Genomic DNA, 18,825 nt, shown 5'->3' on the forward strand with positions numbered 1-18,825 from the left:
TCATCTTCTCGGATGAGGCACATTTTCATCTCGGCGGGTATCCTCAGAGAGTGACGGTTTGGTGCGGATTTTAGTCTGGCGGCATCATTGAGCCATTTTTCTTCTCAAATGAGGCAGAAGTTGCCGTCACGGTGAATGGCGAGCGCTACCGCGCCATGATTAGCGATTGGTTTTTCCCGTTACTTGAAGAAGAAGACTTGGACACCATTTGGTTCCAACAAGACGGCGCTCCGTGCCACACAGTCAATGCTATGATCGATCTTCTGCGCACAGTATTCGAAGATCGAATTATCAGTCGAAATTCGGATGTCGTTTGGCCTCTTCGGAGCTGTGATTTGACGCCGTTCGACTATAATCTTTGGGGGGCTGTCAAAGATTAGTGTTATGTGGACAAGCCAGAGACAATTCAAGCCTTGAAGGATAACATTCGTGCAGCCATAGCTGAAATAAAGCTGCCTACAATCGAAAATGTACTAAAAAACTGGACCGACCGTATGGCGTACTGCAAGGCCAACCGAGGCAGCCATTTGAATGAAATTATATTCCACAATTAACCGGAAGGATTGTACTTTAATATAAAAAAAAATTTGAAATTGGTTGAACCGTTTGTGTTTTATTGCATGTTTAAAAAAAAGTTACATGGCGGACCCTGTATTAGTTACTTACCAAATGAACCGATTTCGGTTACACTGGTTCCAAGTTCCCGGTTCCAGAAGTACCGAAAATAGTGGTTAAAAAGTTTAAAACAAGACTCACTCAACTCACGATCACTGATTTGATCGATTACCACAAACAGGCTCAAATAAAAGTTCATATATTCTCATAGATTGCTGTTAATTTCATCCGAATCCGACTCCCGGTTCCAGAACTATAGGTTAAAGTGCGTTTAATCATTTAGTGTGACGATGCAAAATAAAGAAAATATCTTATTAACTTGAGATAACTGTTTACAAATTGAAAGGGTTATGTTAGTGTATACCCGAAGAATTTATTATTTTATTAAAGATTGAAAAAAAATTCTTCACAGAATCTTCTAGTGATATTTTTTGAATATATAAGAAATATGAGAAAGGCATCATTATAGGTGGATTAAAGAAGGTTTTTTTTTCACGGAGAAAAAGCTTAAGCGAATTTATTCAAACTTTTTTACATTGTAAATAATATTTCTGTATAAAATGTTCAAAACGACGTATGTTACAATGGAGATTCTCTTTGTTTACTTTCTCTTTCGGTGAAGAACTCGAAAATATTCGACACGTATTTTCTTATTTCAATATGGTACGTGGAGTTTTCGAGATACGATTTTTTAAATTTTTTAACAATAAACTGTCAAAGTTAGGATTCGATCAGTGGCGCGACATGTGTCGGCAAGTTAAGCCCGTATTCGAGCGATTTGCGCTATGGTACGCTGCACGCGTGCGGGTCGTGGTTGAAAAATTCACTGCTCCGAAAGAATTAATCTTTCCACTCTGAAACTTTGCCAAAATTGAGTTAAACCCCTAAGGCTTCTTTTTTCAACAAAAAAAAAAATTAAAAACTAGGCCCAAGTTTGAATTTTTTTTATTTGTTTATTAATTTTTCACTTTTTTCATTAAATTAACTTTAAAGGTTGTTTTAGGGTATTACTTGTTTGAAAGCTAAGGAAAAGACGCACATTTCATATCTTGGACGAATTTGTGTATTTTTATTAGATTTTACAGTATAGAGCAATTCCAGAAATGCTTAGCAGATCATCAGGCTCAACCTTCTCCGATTTGGATGAAACTTTGCACATGGCTTCAGTATGCAAACCATAAGTTTTGAACCGATTGAAAGGTCAATCCGACTCACGGCTGATTTTTAAAAAGGGCGTATGTATTTTTGCATTTTACAAAAATTGCCTTTTTCAAATCGTTGTAACTGGGAAATTGTTAATTGTAAAAAAATGGCGTTCAGAAAGAAGTTGTAGGGAATCGATTGGGCACTCTAAAAAAATATACACTGAAAAAAAGAATTTTTTTTCTAAAAAATTCCAAAATGAATCAAAAAAATGAAATTAACAAAAATCTGGGTTTCGATTTTTTTTGATAATTTTTATTTTAAAGCTCTTAATAAAACCTACAGATTGATGGCTATCTCATCCATGCCTTTTGAAAAATGAAAAAGTTACAGCTAAAACAATTTACAGATATATTCGAAATTTCAAGTTCTCGTTGAAAGATAATCATTTAAACAGTAGAATTTTATTCTACAGGTTAAAGGCAATAAATTTGTTCATGATATCCTTTCTTCTAAAAGTAGCTGTTCTTGAGATACTTGGATATTTAATTATAACACCATTTTTTATATTTCCATGAATTGTTTATTTGCTTGCTATATCTACAATTATGATTTATTTATGTCTTTTTGTTACGTGTCACAAGAAAAATATGAACTCGGGTGTGACCGAGTGGAGTAGTGTTTATAAGGATACCAAAATGATTCCAGGCACACAGAAATACCATTCTTTCGTTTCGATTTTAGAAACCACAATCGTCACAAGACTGTATTCGAAAGACGATGCACGTAGTACTCAAACAATTTTCAAAAACTTAAAACCTTAAATTTAATAGGTATAGCTAGCAAATAAACAATTCATGGAAATATAAAAAATGGTGTTATAATTAAATATTCAAGTATCTCAAGAACAGCTACTTTAAGAAGAAAGGATATCTTGAACAAATTTATTGCCTTTAACCTGTAGAATAAAATTCTACTGTTTAAATTATTATGTTTCAACGATAACTTGAAATTTCGAATATATCTGTAAATTGTTTTAGCTGTAACTTCTTCATTTTTCAAAAGGTACGGATGAGATAGCCATCAATCTGTAAATTTTAATAACAGCTTCAAGATAAAAATTGTCAAAAAAAATTAAAATCATGCTTTTTTTTCATTTAACTTTTTCGGATTATTTTGTAATTATTGAGAAAAAAATCAATTTTTTTAGAGTACCTAATAAATTCCCTACAACTTCTTCCTGAACGCCATTTTTGTACAATTAACAGTTTCCGAGTTACAACGATTTCAAAAAGGCAATTTTTGTGAAATGCAAAAATACATACGCCCTTTTTAAAAATCAGTCGTGAGTCGGATTGACCTTTCAATCGGTTCTAAACTTATGGTTTGCCATACTGAAGCCATGTGCAAAGTTTCATTCAAATCGGAGAAGGTCGATTCTGATTTTGTCACTTTTTCGTCTACTCATTCCTGGAATTGCTCTTTTTTGTAAACGCGAAACTTAAAAAAATCATATTTTGAAAATTCCACGTACCATATTCAAACAAAAAAATTCGTGTCTAATATTTTTGAGGTCTTTACCGAAAAAAAAAGTTTTTGGTGGCTGATTTTGCGTGAAATGCCCCTTAAATATCTTCTCTATACATAAAAATGCAGAGATAATTCTTTGTGATCGCATCACGTAAGAACGGATGCTCGGATTTACATGATTCGTTTTTTGTTTGATCAATTTCTACTCCTGCCGGATTCGTACATAGAAAAATAAGAATAATTTCCCGGCAAATTGTTAAAAATCCATAAAGTTTTTTTTGTATTGAAAATGCAATTTTTCCTATTGGTGTAATGATGACTTTCTCATATATAATACTGTGTTATTCTATTCGAAAAGCTTCTCTTCGCTTTTTGAAAGAAATTAAGGAATTGTTTGTGCATTAACTAGTATAACATACATAATGAAACAGTACTTTGCTCGCGTAGGTCATCCTTAAGAAAACGAAGTGGGTTCAACATTATATGTACTTCCGGCACCGGAATCCGAGAACCGATATAATCGAAGTCGCTACAAACTCTATTAGTTTTTATTCAAATTTCGAAGATTTAATACGATCTTGCCGACGGTTTAAATATTTGTTGAATCCGAAAATATGCAGTAATTTTTGGTATTACAAATTGAAGCAACGAATATGAACAAAAGGGTTTCACCATCTGTGCTATTCACACACATTCGTATGTCAGGTAGAATTCACAGCGCAACCCAAGCAAGGAGAGCTGCTTCGTTCGTTCATTAGTTCATGAATATACCCGCTAGCTGAGACCTATGCTTCATGAGGTTAGCATTTGATGAATGGTTCTCATATTGTAGATGCCTATGAGGAAACTAGATTCATAACTTTTAGTTCCGATGAATATTAATTTAAGGAACATTGCTTTTAGTGTTTCTAGAATACATACACAGTGTAAACTGCCAAGAAACAAATCGATCGTTTTGAAAATGGTCTCAAATGCAAAATTTCTGCTATAAAATGTTTGAAGTATGTTTGAAATGTGATCAAATTTGGTTTTGGGATGCGAATACTATGTTAAAAATGATTTCTGTAAACCTACACTTTAAAAATAAACCGTAAACATTGCCTATATGACTTTGCTTCGCGTCTTGTAGAACGCCGTGAAGCAATGTCTTCTTTCTCGTACAATACTAACGAGAGCGAACCCTTCATTTCATTACATTGTCATGGATTGCTTAGTTCATGTGTTAACTGAGACTGAGAGCACAGACAATTTACTTGGCAAGGGGAATTGGTCTGTTCAGTAGCATATACTCTCACGCATCCAGTTTCTCTCTAATAAAGGTCTCTCATTCAGCTATGTCAAGCAAAGTGTTCACAGCAGATGTTTTTTGTTGCTTCGTTCGTTTGAGGATTCACAATACAAGCCCTAAGGACCAAAAGATCTTCCATGTGACCGTAAGATATATAATAGGAATATAGGTTCTGCAATCTCTGACAAAAGTGAGTGAGATCCATTTTTGAGCGTATGACTATTATCTCCCATCGTTAATCGAAAACCGGGAACCAGGATAGCCAGAATTGGTGGTAGTTTTGAGTCCAGTTTAGAAAAAAAATTGCGTTTTTTGTTTCGCCGGTTTAAGTGATGGTATACAATATTTAACACACTTTACACTATAACTCCGGAACCGGAGGTCGGATACGGATGAAATTCCGGATTTCGTATGGAACCTTTCATTTGAATCTAAGTTTGTTAAAATCGGTTCAGCCGCCTTCTAGAAAACTTAGTGACAGACCTGGATGAACTGAGTCGAATGGTATATGACCATTTTCACTAGTCGATTTTTCAAGTGATTGCATAACCTATGAGAAATATTAATCCCCTTAATAAATTGAAAAACCAATTGAATCACCAATATGGCAGTTAAATGGTTGAATTTTTAGACAAATTACCTCTCATCCGAGCTTATTCAAAAACAGTATAATAAAAGGCTAAAGCTGTAGGGGTTTAAAACAAATCATTCTTACTTCATATCAGGAGTCAACTATTCAACTGAACGGAAGTAATAAATCTGTTCATGAAATTCAATTTGCCAAAAATTTATTTGCCCACGAACAGAATTTACTTTGCCCACAATTCACAAACGGCTTCCGCCGGTGGCGATATTTTGTATATTTTCCGCGTTCAGACGAGAATTGGTCCATATTTTCCCCCTGACTAGGCTTATACATTCTTTTTACGTTAAAAAAAAATAAACGATGTCACTGATTTATTTCGTAGGGTCACCTAATCGGAAAAGACATGTCACGCGGTTGAATTATCGCTTGGGCCGGTGTATGTATGTGTGTGTGCGTGTGTGTAATCTTTCCTGTGCATCCTGCACTCTTGTATGCGCCGAATGTAGTTCGCATCCGTTGGAGGACCTAAACATGGAGCTTTCTGATGCCCTAGAAACACACCCCACGGTATCAATTTCAGCGAACAATTTGCATTTGCAGCTGAAATATGTCCTCACATTTTAACAGCGACCAGTCACGTCGTGTGCTGATTCAAAAATTCCTCCGGAATGAGCTCTTCGGTCTAGCTAGAGCGAAAAAGTGGACAGGAAACAGGCGGTACAACACTCTTTTCTGGGGTGCTAGACCGGATTTGAGCCAGCAGGAAGCTTTCGCTCCGTGGAGGCGGCGGATGAATCGTGCAGAAAGTAATGACTCATTTTGACGTGTGTTGACGTATCAGGGGCTTTTGTTTAAGATGTTTAAAATAAATTCAAAGCTGACCAGCCTGTAAGGTATATGAAATGGATTTACGATCTAAACCATTATAGTCAAAATAAACTATATTCGGTGGTCCTTCGTCGGAATTGTCAACATGAACTAATCCTTTTGTTGTGACAGTACGAAAAGTTTCTGTTACAGTTCAGGGTCCACTCTATTTCAAAAACAGAACAAAATAATCTTCTACTGCTAAATGCCGTTAGAATAAATCTGAGTACTTTTCCTCTTTTTTTTTCGTTCCGATGTGTTCTGCAGCTATGCACCTGCTGTCATAAGCTATGAAGACGAAGGTGTCTTGCTGTATGTTTAGGCCGTTCGGATTCCATAACTGACGTGCAAAAGCGCCACCATGCACATGTGATTCTTGGCCCTGCAGTGCAGCTGAGTCTCGTGTTGGTGCTAATTTAGTTAGTTAATTTAATATTTTGCGGTTGTAGTCAGTACTCGGGGGTGTTGTAATACGATGATTCACATTGTATATGCTTCCTTTCGGTGCTGTTTCACGCTGATGCCAGGAATGCCGGATATCTGGCGCATGTTTTGTTTCACACTGTCGGTAGATTTTCTGTTGTTGTCGTGGATCTTTTCCGCTTCGATTTCGCATAAAATTGTAATTTTGAATACGCCTGCTTTTTTGTGGTGATCAATGTATTAGGTTATTATTAAAACTATACCTAGCCTACTTCAATTGATATTGCTCAATATCAATGGCATTAACGTGTTGTAATATATTTGTGTGGTAAAAATAGTATAGCAATGACATTTGATTGTATATGGACACATGAAACTATTATCATCGCATGAGTTCAGGAATATACAGATCTGTAGAAAAGAAAGGACACCAGCAACACAAAACAGAGAGATGAAAAGACATACAGTAAAAGAAAATTCTATCAAAACATCAAGGGATTTCGGGGGCAAAGTGTTTGGAATCTAGCTACTCCATTACCGAACAAACTCTACATTAAGTACATGCTAGAGTAGATGATTAGTGAACTGGGTGGTTCGTTTCAGCAAAGTAAACGTAATATCTAGATACAGTGAACCTTACAGTACGAACGGAAGATCTATCTGTTTTATTTGTGGGTTTGTTGTAGAAAGCACTTACGATCTAGGTGTTAAGTGGTAGACAAAAAATACTATTAGTTCGGGTGTCTGAGGATTACGGTAAAAGTACTCACCAGTGTCGACAATGACGTCTATCAGGTCCATACTCTTGGCGAAGGCATCGCGCAGGTTGATATGGTGAAAGCTGACTATACTTCCTTCGCGTTTGGCACGGTCGAGCGCCTCGCGTCGTTTGAGCGCCTTCTCCCGCCGCATCTGATTCTTGTAAAACTCAGCGAAATTGTTAACGATGATAGGAATGGGCAATGCGATTACCAGTACGCCGCATATGCAACACACGGTACCAATCACTTTTCCAAGCGGAGTAGTGGGGTAGATGTCCCCGTAGCCAACCGTTGTCATGGTGATTCCCGCCCACCAAAATGTTTCGGGTATAGATACGAACTTGGTCTGAGGCTCGTCTTTTTCAGCAAAGTATGCGAGGGACGAAAATATGAGTACGCCCATTGCCAGGAACAACATTAGCAGACCCAGTTCCTTGTAGGAATTTCTCAGCGTGAAGCCTAGCGACTGCAGGCCCGTTGAATGTCGGGCCAGCTTAAGGATTCGCAGGATGCGCATGATGCGGAAGACTTGCACCACCCGGCGCACATCCTGGAACTGGTCCGTGGCGTTCTTGTTGGTCTCCAACAGGAACAAGGACACAAAGTAGGGCAGAATGGCAAACAGATCGATTATATTGAGGCCGCCTTTGAAAAATTTCCACTTGTCCGGCGATGCACTAAATCGCAGGACGTATTCGAGCGTGAACCAGGTGATGCACACCGCCTCAACCATCGCTAGCTCGGGATTGTCCTGGGAGGTGCCGTTATGTTCGGATTGCAGGGACGGTAATGTATTGAGTGTCAAAGCTATCGTAGATAATACTATGAAGAGAATAGATATCACGGCAATTACCTGCAATTAAAGATAGGCAACAGAACGGAAAAACTAGAGAGAGCGATTCTTTTGTCTTATTTTTTTTTTAATTTTTCTGGTAGATACATGAATTGGATAATTTGCTTTCTTCTTTTCAAGGTGTTTTAATTTCATAAAATTATTTACGAGATTTATTCATCCTATTTTAAAATGATATTACAGTTACTGATCCAACAAACCGGAGGTTTTTTGGAACAAATTTAATATCATGTTTTGAGGTGCAGGCATTCATTCATGCGGTTTTGTTTTGTTGGACATTCGAAGTAAGTTTGACGTTGTTAATCATATAGAACGAATTCAAAATAATATAGAAATTCTTCTCAGTTGAATTGCCATCTATCTTCAAATGGGTTAGTTTGAAGCAGTCATCAAGCCAATATTTTCTTATTGATAACGATTGAAATTAGATCAATTTTGTTATTGTTAATCTAGTTTCATAAAAAAGCGATATTTTGGGACACTTAGAATTATTTTCTCCGATTTAATTCCTTTCTATGGCCCTAAATTGGCTCTGACTCAAATTAGAAGATTGTCTGCAATCATTTACGGGAACTTGTTAAGGGTAATTTTTTGCTGGTATTTTTTGGCAACACTGTTTTTGACAGATCACACGTGAATCGTGTCTTGTGTCATTGTCAAACTTGTTCAGTTTGGTCTATAATTTAATCATGAATCGTCGTTTGCACTATAATTTAATCATGAATTAGCGTTGGCAAAGTTGGAGGAAGATGACCTTTTTTGTAGAAAAATTCTACGAGCTACCCAAAACTAGGTCGTTATCTACTCAAACTTTGACATGATCGTAAAAAAATGGGTACCAAACTTTGCAAAAGTTGCCATGACAACACTTTGGGCAAACTTACATTTACCTAAATATTGAGGTCATCACTCGTTACCCAAAAAATGCGGAGATGCACTTTAGTTGATGATTTTGGCTGGTATGTTTAAGAGCGTGTGTCAAAATTGGACCTTGCGCATGCACCATCCAAAGTAGAGCCGCGGCCAACATTTGCATAAAATCATTATCAAACATTAAATTATATTAATCGTTCTATCGATTCCAATAAAGATTTTATCAATTTTCTCAATTTTTGTTGTGGTTTTTTTGAAAATCAATTCCAAAACCATTCAAAAATCACCCTTTACACGCTCTTTGAACATAACTCATGGTTTGAGTTTCGATTACTCAAATTCATAAACTGGAACAATATGTCAAAATTTGAGTATGGATTTGAGTAAAATAAACTCGTTGCCATAAGTTCTCTCGCATTTATTCATACATTAGAGTAAGCGTTGAATTTTTAAACATTTGAGTGGAAAAAATACTTCTTGCAGTTCAGTGCGTTTTCATTCTCGGAATATTCTTAGCGAAATAAATAATGCAAGAATACGTCGTTTTCCATTACCGTTTCTAGATCCGGTTTTGAAAACATGAATCAACGTCAATCATAAATGTTTTATGGTTTCAATTATGCTTAGTGAAAAGCACAACATAAGGATATCAAAATAATTCAATTTTTACTCAAAACCGTTCAAAAGGAAACGGTTTTAATCACTATTTTGCGCATTCAAAAGAAAGAAGAATAACTTTGTATATGAAAATTAACGAAGAAAAATTTCTTCATTTTGAGAGCAAGGAACTCAAATTTTGAGTTGAACTTACTCAACTTTTGAACAAAATTTTTTTTTCTTATTTTGAGTAAAAATTACTCAAGTTTTGACAATTTCGTCCCTTAGATAGGTGGTAACTCAAGTTTAGAGTACGTGCACTTTTTTATGAATTTGAGTGGTGTGTCGCTCAATTTTGAGTTATGTTCAATGAGAGAGTACATTAGCGTACAGCAATAATTAACTCATGCTTACTTCAGCCCGCATAGCGTTTTGGCTACCTGGGCAGCCATGGCCACCAGACGGCTACCAAAATTGATTCAGTGACAAAGTGATTCAAATCCAATTTGACAAAACAAAGTCGCCTGTATCTAAGTTAGCCGAGCGTTTTCATCATTTCACCTTCGCTGAAAATGTCAAAGATTTCAATGCGGAAAAATCTTGGTGGATACGGTTGTATCGTTTGAGTTGTATATCTGGCAGCGGTGAGGCAGTCGGTCACCAGGATGTCTGCCAGCCATATTTTTACAGCTAGTAGCGTTTAGTCAGCCGTCTGGCAGCCATGCGTATGCGGGAGTGAGATCGTGATTTAAAATTCATTTTATCTAGTATAAAAACTGGTTGCTGGGATTAATATATGTTGACATATTTTTGTAATGCGTTAATGGTTCGGGAGGTACGGCATTTGTTTCATAAGCCCAGGTAACATATGTTCGGATCCCGATCTTGAAAGTTATAAATGTTCAGGAGATCACAGTACACCAAACCCTTAATTTAAGGGCTACCGTAACGTGGTAGGTTTTTTGCTATTTCCCCGTTTCAAATTAAATTTTCTTGAAAACGGTGCAGAATATAGAAAAACCCACCTGACAATGTCTTCGAAATTTGGTTGAGAATATTCAGTGAAATTTTCAGAATGATTCATTGAGTTTAGTGGTCGTGTTGTATTTTTTTCTGACTGAAGAACTGCTGAAAATTGGAACGCTCGGAAATGCATACCTCTACTTGTTCATCGAATATCTCGGCTTTGAAGGCTTGTATCATAAATCTACCGTGACAAAGTCTAGATAATTTAGTTTAGATGCGAATAGTACATAAAAACATATATGTTATCGGGATAAAAATAAAGTCTTGTATTTTTCTGTGAAACAAAGTCAGTTTCAATGCATCCACCATTTTTTGATTTGGTTTCCTGATAGCATTCTGAAAAAGGAGAGAGCAATATAAGGAAAGAGAAAGATATTCAATCTTTGTGAAAGTTGAAAGTTTTTTCATTGTTCATAGGAATCCATGTAATGTCCAACCCATACGATAGGTTAATGTGATAAAACTTCTCATCAAAATAATAAAATGTATGCTGGCAACCCGGTACAGTTTGGTCATATACGAGAGAGTACAAGAGAAATACGATGCGCAAAGGGAGTTGAGCGAGCCACGTGGTCGATTTAAAACTCAACACGTGGCCCTCTGTCCTCAGACCTTAATCGCCTATAATGTATGGTTTCGGCTCGCCTTCGAAGCGCCATTCGGTCGATTGAATGTGGGGTCACTATCTGCGTTGGAAATCATATCTTTGGCCACATCAACACGACGCTGTTTTTGAATGAAATTCAGCTTTTTTGGCACCAACCGAGAAGCGACGCGTTTCAAACCAAAACATCAGTTAAAATGTGTTCGGCTGATCCATAAGAGATGCCCAACAACACAGCAATCTCTCTAATCGGTACAGAACGATTTTGCAACACGATTTGTTTCGCCGATTCAATGTTTTCTTCAGTAACAGATGTTGTTGGGCGGCCAGGGATCTCATCATGATCCAAGCTTGTATGACCACCTTTGAAGCGTTTATACCACTCGTATGCCTGTGTTTTTCCTAGACACGATTCACCAAAGGCCTTTTCTAGCATTTTCAACGTTTCGGAACACTTAAATCCATTTGCAACACAAAATTTGATGCACGCACGTTGTTCTAAATTTTCATCCATTATAAAAATCGCCACACGAAAATTTTTCAACTTCTTTGTATAGACGCCAAACAAAAACTAATCGTACGATATGCGTCAAAATTTGACAGAATGTGTATAAAAGTGTTGCCAACGTTGAGAGAATAAAAGTTTACCGATTGGACAAGCGCGGGAATTTTAAAATGAAAATTCCGGTTCTTTTTTTATCATAAGGTATGTATTCATATATGTACGAACATGTACATATATTTGTATATATTTATACATACATATATCGGTTGAGTTAATGTGTTTATGAATATGTATAAATATATGCATATACAAGCACATATACGTGCATATATGTATACATACATACATACATACATACATATATAATGTGCGTAAAGTGAGGTTATGGTGTACTGTATTTGTCCCATATCGAAACAAACGGCTGCGAAGTCTATTTGAACAGAAGACCAAATTCCGCATCGGAACCAGAAGTTTAACTTAATGTAATTGTGCTTCTGAAGAAGTTTATTTCTCTCTTCGGATCTTCTTTGGAACTGGTTAGCTTTCCGAGAAGTATATAATTATAATAAACCATTGTCTTTTTAATAGACGATAAGATAATTCAACCAGAAACGCTACTATCAGCGATTTCACTGAGCTACTCAATTGAACGCACACCCACATTATCGAAATGATGGAATGAGGAATGAATTCTTTATTGACTGCCCGTATCTGGGTGCTCGATCAACCCGATTGATAGTGACATTATAAACGTCATTGAATTTTGGCTCGCTTTATGAATGTGTTAGTGTAAAAGTCCGGTGACTTTCGCCATTTTTTTACACTCCAGATAGAGGAATAGACGAAGTAAATCAAGGTAGGCCTTTGATGACTCTCAGCCTATTTCAACAGTTTATGTTGATATACAAGAAAGAGCTGGTCCTTAACTAGTTAATGTATCCGAAAAACTTTAGGTTTTAGTTATATGTTTTTATGCAACTAAATTTCCAATCCAAAATATATTAAAAATCGGACGATGGTTTTTAAAGTAGGCATTGTTTATGGTTTCCAGCAATCTTCAACAGTTTATGCTGGAATTGTAAAAAGAACTGATCATTTACTAGTTCTAATTAATGTGGGAATCAGCAAGCACACTCTCCATTCGGAAAGAGTTTCGACAGCTGACAGAAACCTGACCATATTCCGATGTGCATCATTCTGTACTAGTATATAGCATTGGCCAGTCGTTCTGTATATCGGAAGAACTTGAAGTTTTTAATTTACATATTTTATTTAACTAAATGTTGATTCCACATAAATTAAAATCATATCGGAAAAATCGGAGAAGCAAACCAACTGACAATTTAGTTCATTTTTTCTCACTCAATTTCGACAGATTTCCAAACCTATCGCTTGGAAGCGCAATTAATTCGAAGTCGGTTATTGCCCTGGAGTCTGTATTGATTAGGATTTCATATTGGCATGGAGATCTAATAATGTAGGAATCAGTAAGATTACTCCCCATTCCAAAAGAGTTTTGGTAGCCGACAGAAACCTGATCAGATTTCGAAAGCTGGCAATCATTGCATCATTGTGTACTAGTATACAGCATTGAAAAAAAGCTGGAAACCAGGTCCTCTATTTTGGTTTTAGTGTCAATTCAAACATTCTAAATTTGTTTTGAAAATTTTTATTCCAGTTTTTTTTATTTCGATTGAAGAGGTTTTAACCTTAAGGTCATTCGCCTCTTCAGACCAGAAAAACATTCTGGCCCTAATGTGCGGGATTGGGAATCGAACCCAAGTGGGCTGCGTGGAAGGCATCGACTTACCCATCACGCTATACCCGTCCCCTTTAATTTTTATTGTAATTGTTTATATAAATAACTTTATTGAGTGAGATGTTGAACCAATTCAAAGCAGTTGCACAATATCTCCCACACGTGCTGAGTAATGAATTCATACTCGACTCCTCGTTTTTAAGTGTTTGATAGTGACATTTTAAACGTCATTGAATATTCGTTCTCTTTACTTTTGATTGTAATTAGTGATCAGTATTCCAGAGTAGTACAAAGTATAACGCATCGCCATCAGATAATGATCTCCGGTTATCACTCAATCGAATGTCCAACAAAAATTCTTTTTGTTACCGTATATGTAATTATCCAAAAGACTGCCCCAACTCGCAGGATCCTCGCAAGCTAGTCTTGCTAGCGACATTTCCAATCAGAATGATTTTTTTTATCGACGTGAACTTTACATCATACTTCATTCACACTAAACTCGAGGAAAGCAATCACATCACACCTTAATTGTTATGGAATCCGTTAGCAATCCCAAAACTTGCGAAAAATAATTTCATAAAATTAAAACTCACGGGCTGCGCTCACCCGCCCCAGTCAAAGAAGAAATTAAATTTCCAATCATCGGCATTCGTCTGTTGTCTTTATTCGGCATACTTCTTCATCTCTCTCTCTTCCTCTTACTGAGTGGCTTAGCCCAGAAGGGAAAAGTTTTTCCTGTTTTGTGCGCTCGCGGATAGAAAAGTTATAGTCATTCGGAAAAGTTGAAAAAAGAAGTGAATATTCCAAGAAAAGTGATAAATAAGGGGAGCACAGATAGAGAATGTTTTGTTTTTTGTTTTCCACGCTCAATCATCCAGCTGCTTTGGGAGGTTCCGGAAGAGAAGGTCGAACGGTGTTAGTAGCGGGAGAATATTTGTATTAAAGTGTTTTGAAGTATTGCCCGGATGATTTGAAAAACAAGAATTAGAATTAGTCCAAGTCGAAAGTTAGAGAGGCGCCAGCGTTTTTTGTTTTGTTTCGTTTTGGATCTGGATAGAAGGCATCGCGTTCGTAAAAAAGGGCAAGCGCACACTGACAGCTGACATTAGGTTCGGAATTCGGTTAGTACAGAGACATCTATATTATTCGCTCACACCAATTGATTACGGGGGTTATTTATTTGTTATCACGAGCTCAAAATGAACTGATGGCACAAAAATATACATTGAGCTGCTTGAAAAAGGGAGGATTTCACGAAGAAGGAACACTGGGATGAGGTTCGAACTATTACATTTAAAGGTTTTTGTGTATAGTTGTTAACCGTCAAGAATTTTGTTTTTTTTTTCGAAAGGGTCTGCAGTCGTGCTTTTATCGGATTAATAGTTGCGAGAAATCATAACTGATGTTAATACATTTTTTTGTTACTATTGAAATTCATATAGCAAATGTGTGTTGTTAGTTCATTGCGAAAACGGTCTCCCATAGGTTCTGGAGACGTCTCTGAAAGCGCGGATAACATAATTTTGTTGGCGATTACTTCGACAAACACGGACACGGGATTATCACAAACACACATTGAACAGAGACGAAGTACGTTCACTTGGCAAGGTGTTTTACGTTTTACTGGGTATTGGTTCTGCGTTATTGATGTTTGCAGACAATGGACGTCACGAGAGAGAAAAAAGGGATTAGTTAAGTCGGTTTGAAAACTTATGTGCATAACTCAAATCTTAGGAAATAATGGGACGTGAATAGGTAACGCAAAGAAACGAAACAACCTAAGAACTCTTACAGTTTAATGATGCTATTGTAACAGGCCAGCACGACAGTAGTAGAAGCTTTCATTGTAAATAAACCGTTTAGATGCACAATAATTGGTAGCTGTTCCTTGCGAAACAGTTTTACCTTTCTACATTGTACGGATAGAATTGCAAAAAAAAAGAAATTTTTGCTAGGAAAAGAATAAAAAAAACGGTATATCGTTTGTAACAGCACAGACAAGTTCACAACCTATTTCGAAGATTAAATTAACCCTTTCCAATAGTTGTAAGCAAATTTAAAATTATTTGAAATTAATTCAATTCTCATTCAGCATATTCGCGGTGTTCTAATGGAAAGTTTTTTCTCTCTTTTTTTGTGGAAACAATATAAAGCAACACAAAATGGTGATTTTTTCTTCTTAATATGACTCATTTCTCACTGTTTTTCTTGATAATGAGAAGCAAAAACTTTAAGAAAGGTGATCTAGTGTTTTACTAATGAAACGAGCTATAAGGCATGCAAACGATGATCTAAGCAAGAGAAGTAATAAAGGCACACCTATCTTACCAAATCTGTCAGTAATTGAGGATCTTCTTGTTAGATGTTTTATAATCAATTATGAATAATTGTTACACTTGATGTGGATATAATTTGCTGCGTACGGTAGTTTATGTATTTTTCTGTAGATCAAAATAATATTTTTTTTAAATGTATTGCTTCTTCAAAAAGTCATTCCGTCAAATGTCATTTTGCCGAAAGGGTCATTCCGCCGAAAGGGTTATTTCATCGAATCACAGAATTTTTTTTAAATATCGCATTGAAATCCATTTCGATTTTCAGATGAAGAATATTAACACATTTTCCTCGATAATCGATGAAATGTCAGGTAGTAAATAGCCGTTTTTATTCGAGAGACCGCTAAACTCGAATACATTATGCTATTACATTGCATTAACGTCCGTTTTAACTAATTCAAAATTTAAGCGATACCTGTTCTGTATGATATATTCACGATACGATGTTCTGTACGATATATTCAGTTGAGCAACGTGTTTAGTGAAATGGCCCTTTTGGTGAAATAACCCTTTCATCTAAATAATCCTTCCGGTGAAATGACCCATTTGGTGAAATAAACCTTTCATTGAAAAAACCCTTTCATCGAAATGACCCATTCGGCGAAACAGCTTTCGTTGAATGGGTAATCGCTGAAATGATCCACTCGCGATTGATTTAACAATGCTGTTGTAAACATAGATAGAAAAAACATTTTCGCGCCGGTGTCCATAGTATAGTATAGTGCTACATGTACATGCTTTTAGACCACGTCGTGGACTTGAGTTTTAAACTTGAACCCTCACTATGAGAAGATAAAATGAATTAAAATTCTTCCTTCTATTTGCGTTAACTAGTTTATATTTTATTCTATTTAGGATACCTTTGAATTTTATATCTTTAGCTTCTTTTAGGCCTTAATAGAAAAAATACTAATGAAATCATTCGATACAGTAGAAACCATGAAGAAAAAAATTGAGTAGGATTATTATTCTTCTTGTGTCAATATTTTATATTTTTTTAAACACGAAAAGGAATATTAATAAGCTTTTTAATTTTAAATTTATTATAGTTTGTTCGTGAAGTGTGAGAGCTGGACATCTTGATACTATGATGTCTTTGATTACATTTGATGTGTACAGATAACAGTCATTAGCTTCTAGCTGGAATTGATCGATAAATACTGGGATAACTATTAGGATTTACCGATTTTTGTTTTAGTCTTTGTTTAGACATAGAGCCGTCTTGAGCTATTTTTAAATATGATCAGTATTTAACGGGGAAAGCAGATTGGAAAATTGACATACTAGTGCAATTATGTAATGAAAACCACGAAAATGTTACCGCAGAGACGGGACTCGAAGCCGTAGCTAACTCCTAACCGGGCAAATTGTTCTATCAATCAAACTACTCTGCATTTGAAAACACATGAGGAGAAAGTCTAATTGACTAGCCGGAACTCAAATATGCTTCGCTGTACTTGGTTACCACGACATTCATATTACAGTCCAATTGGTAAAACAAATACTGATCATATTTAAATACAAGGTGAGATGAAAAAACTGCAACCAACTTCAGACTGCTGTCATTTCTAAACCGCTCGTCCCACAGCTGTCAGATTTATTCTAGTGACAGCTCATTATATTATTTACAAGCGCACAAAAGCATTTTGGTGGGAATTTTTCAGAAAAAAAGTTATTTGTGATGGAATTCAAGTGTGATAGTGTGATTGCTTTGCATTTGGCTGGAAAACCACAAGTGGCTATCGTTAGAGCCCTCCAGCATTTAAAAGTGAATAAATCTTTTGTGTCTCGTACCATCGCTCGTTACCGTGATACTGGTAGCGTAGCCCGACGTCAAGGAAGTGGACGAAAAAAAACAGCAACATCGGCAGAAATGGTTCGAAAAGTGAAGAAGCGAATTGAACGAAATCCGCGTCGCAGTGGCCGAAAAATGGCTCGTGAGCTGAACATATCGCAATATGCCATTCGGCAAATATTGAAAAATGAGCTTGGACTAAAGCCATTGAAGTTCCAAAAAGTGCAAGATCTTACTGATGCGCAAAAAAAAGTTAGACTCGAAAAAGCTAAAGAGTTGCTTCGCTTGGCCGAAAGTGGTGAACTGCCGAATTTGGTTTTCTCCGATGAGAAACCATTCGTTATCCAGCAGTTTGTAAACAAACAAAATGATCGTGTTTACTTGCCAGAGTGGTCAGCTGAAAATTTGCAACTTCGGTTGGCCACCAGAACTCAAAAGCCGGCCATGGTGATGGTGTGGGCCGCCATAACAGCCGATGGTCGCTCGCCGCTCGTATTCATCGACCGTGGGGTCAAAATAAATGCGCAAATCTATCGCGAAAATATTTTGGAGGGAGTTCTGAAGCCCTGGGCACGCAAACATTTCGGCCGCAGACCTTGGACATTCCAACAGGACTCAGCACCATCGCACTCAGCACGCGCCACCCAAGAATGGTTAAGAAATGAGGTTCCTCGCTTCATTTCCACCGCACAATGGCCACCAAAATCTCCGGATGCCAATCCGTTGGACTATTGTGCCTGGGGTATTTTGGAAAGCAAGGTTGGCACTAAAAAATACCAAAGTGTCGATCATCTCAAGCAAGCGCTTCGCCGAGAATGGGACAAAATACCGCAGAGCCACTTTCGGGCAGCGTGTGATGGTTTCATTGGCCGTTTGAAGGCCATAGTTCGTGCCAAAGGTGGCCAATTCGAACAAATCTAAACCGATTCTCAAATTTGATGTTATTTCCGACATTTTTTGCTTTCATTCAATAAAATTTAAAAAAAAATGAAAAAATTATGGCGTTTTACTTTGTTGCAGTTTTTTCATCTCACCTTGTATTTGGATTTGTATCGTTATTTATTTTATTTACCTACGAAAAAGCTGAAGCGTCTTTTGGATCTGGACTATTTGAACAGCAGTTTGTTTCCTCTTTCAGTACTGAAAAATTCGTCACGGTCTAGTATGTTTCAAGGAAGGACACGTACCGAAAATCAATTATTGGACACCCACTTAAAAAATCCGTGACGTGATAAAAAACCACGCAGTCGTTGAAATTGGT

At 36.7% G+C, this 18,825-nt stretch overlaps 1 protein-coding gene across 11 annotated transcripts in view; it reads right to left on the reverse strand.

Annotated features, from left to right (window-relative positions):
- The window catches only part of LOC131439293 (potassium voltage-gated channel protein Shab), a 347,162-nt gene that overhangs the window by 64,827 nt on the left and 263,510 nt on the right, over positions 1 to 18,825 (reverse strand). For all 11 annotated transcript variants that reach the window (XM_058610141.1, XM_058610145.1, XM_058610142.1 and 8 more), the window contains one exon: positions 7,223 to 8,066. In XM_058610141.1, the coding sequence (XP_058466124.1) occupies positions 7,223 to 8,066 (844 nt within the window). The remainder of the gene's footprint in view (positions 1 to 7,222; positions 8,067 to 18,825) is intronic.

Source organism: Malaya genurostris, chromosome 3 (genome assembly GCF_030247185.1).
Source record: "Malaya genurostris strain Urasoe2022 chromosome 3, Malgen_1.1, whole genome shotgun sequence".
Lineage (NCBI taxonomy): Eukaryota > Metazoa > Arthropoda > Insecta > Diptera > Culicidae > Malaya > Malaya genurostris.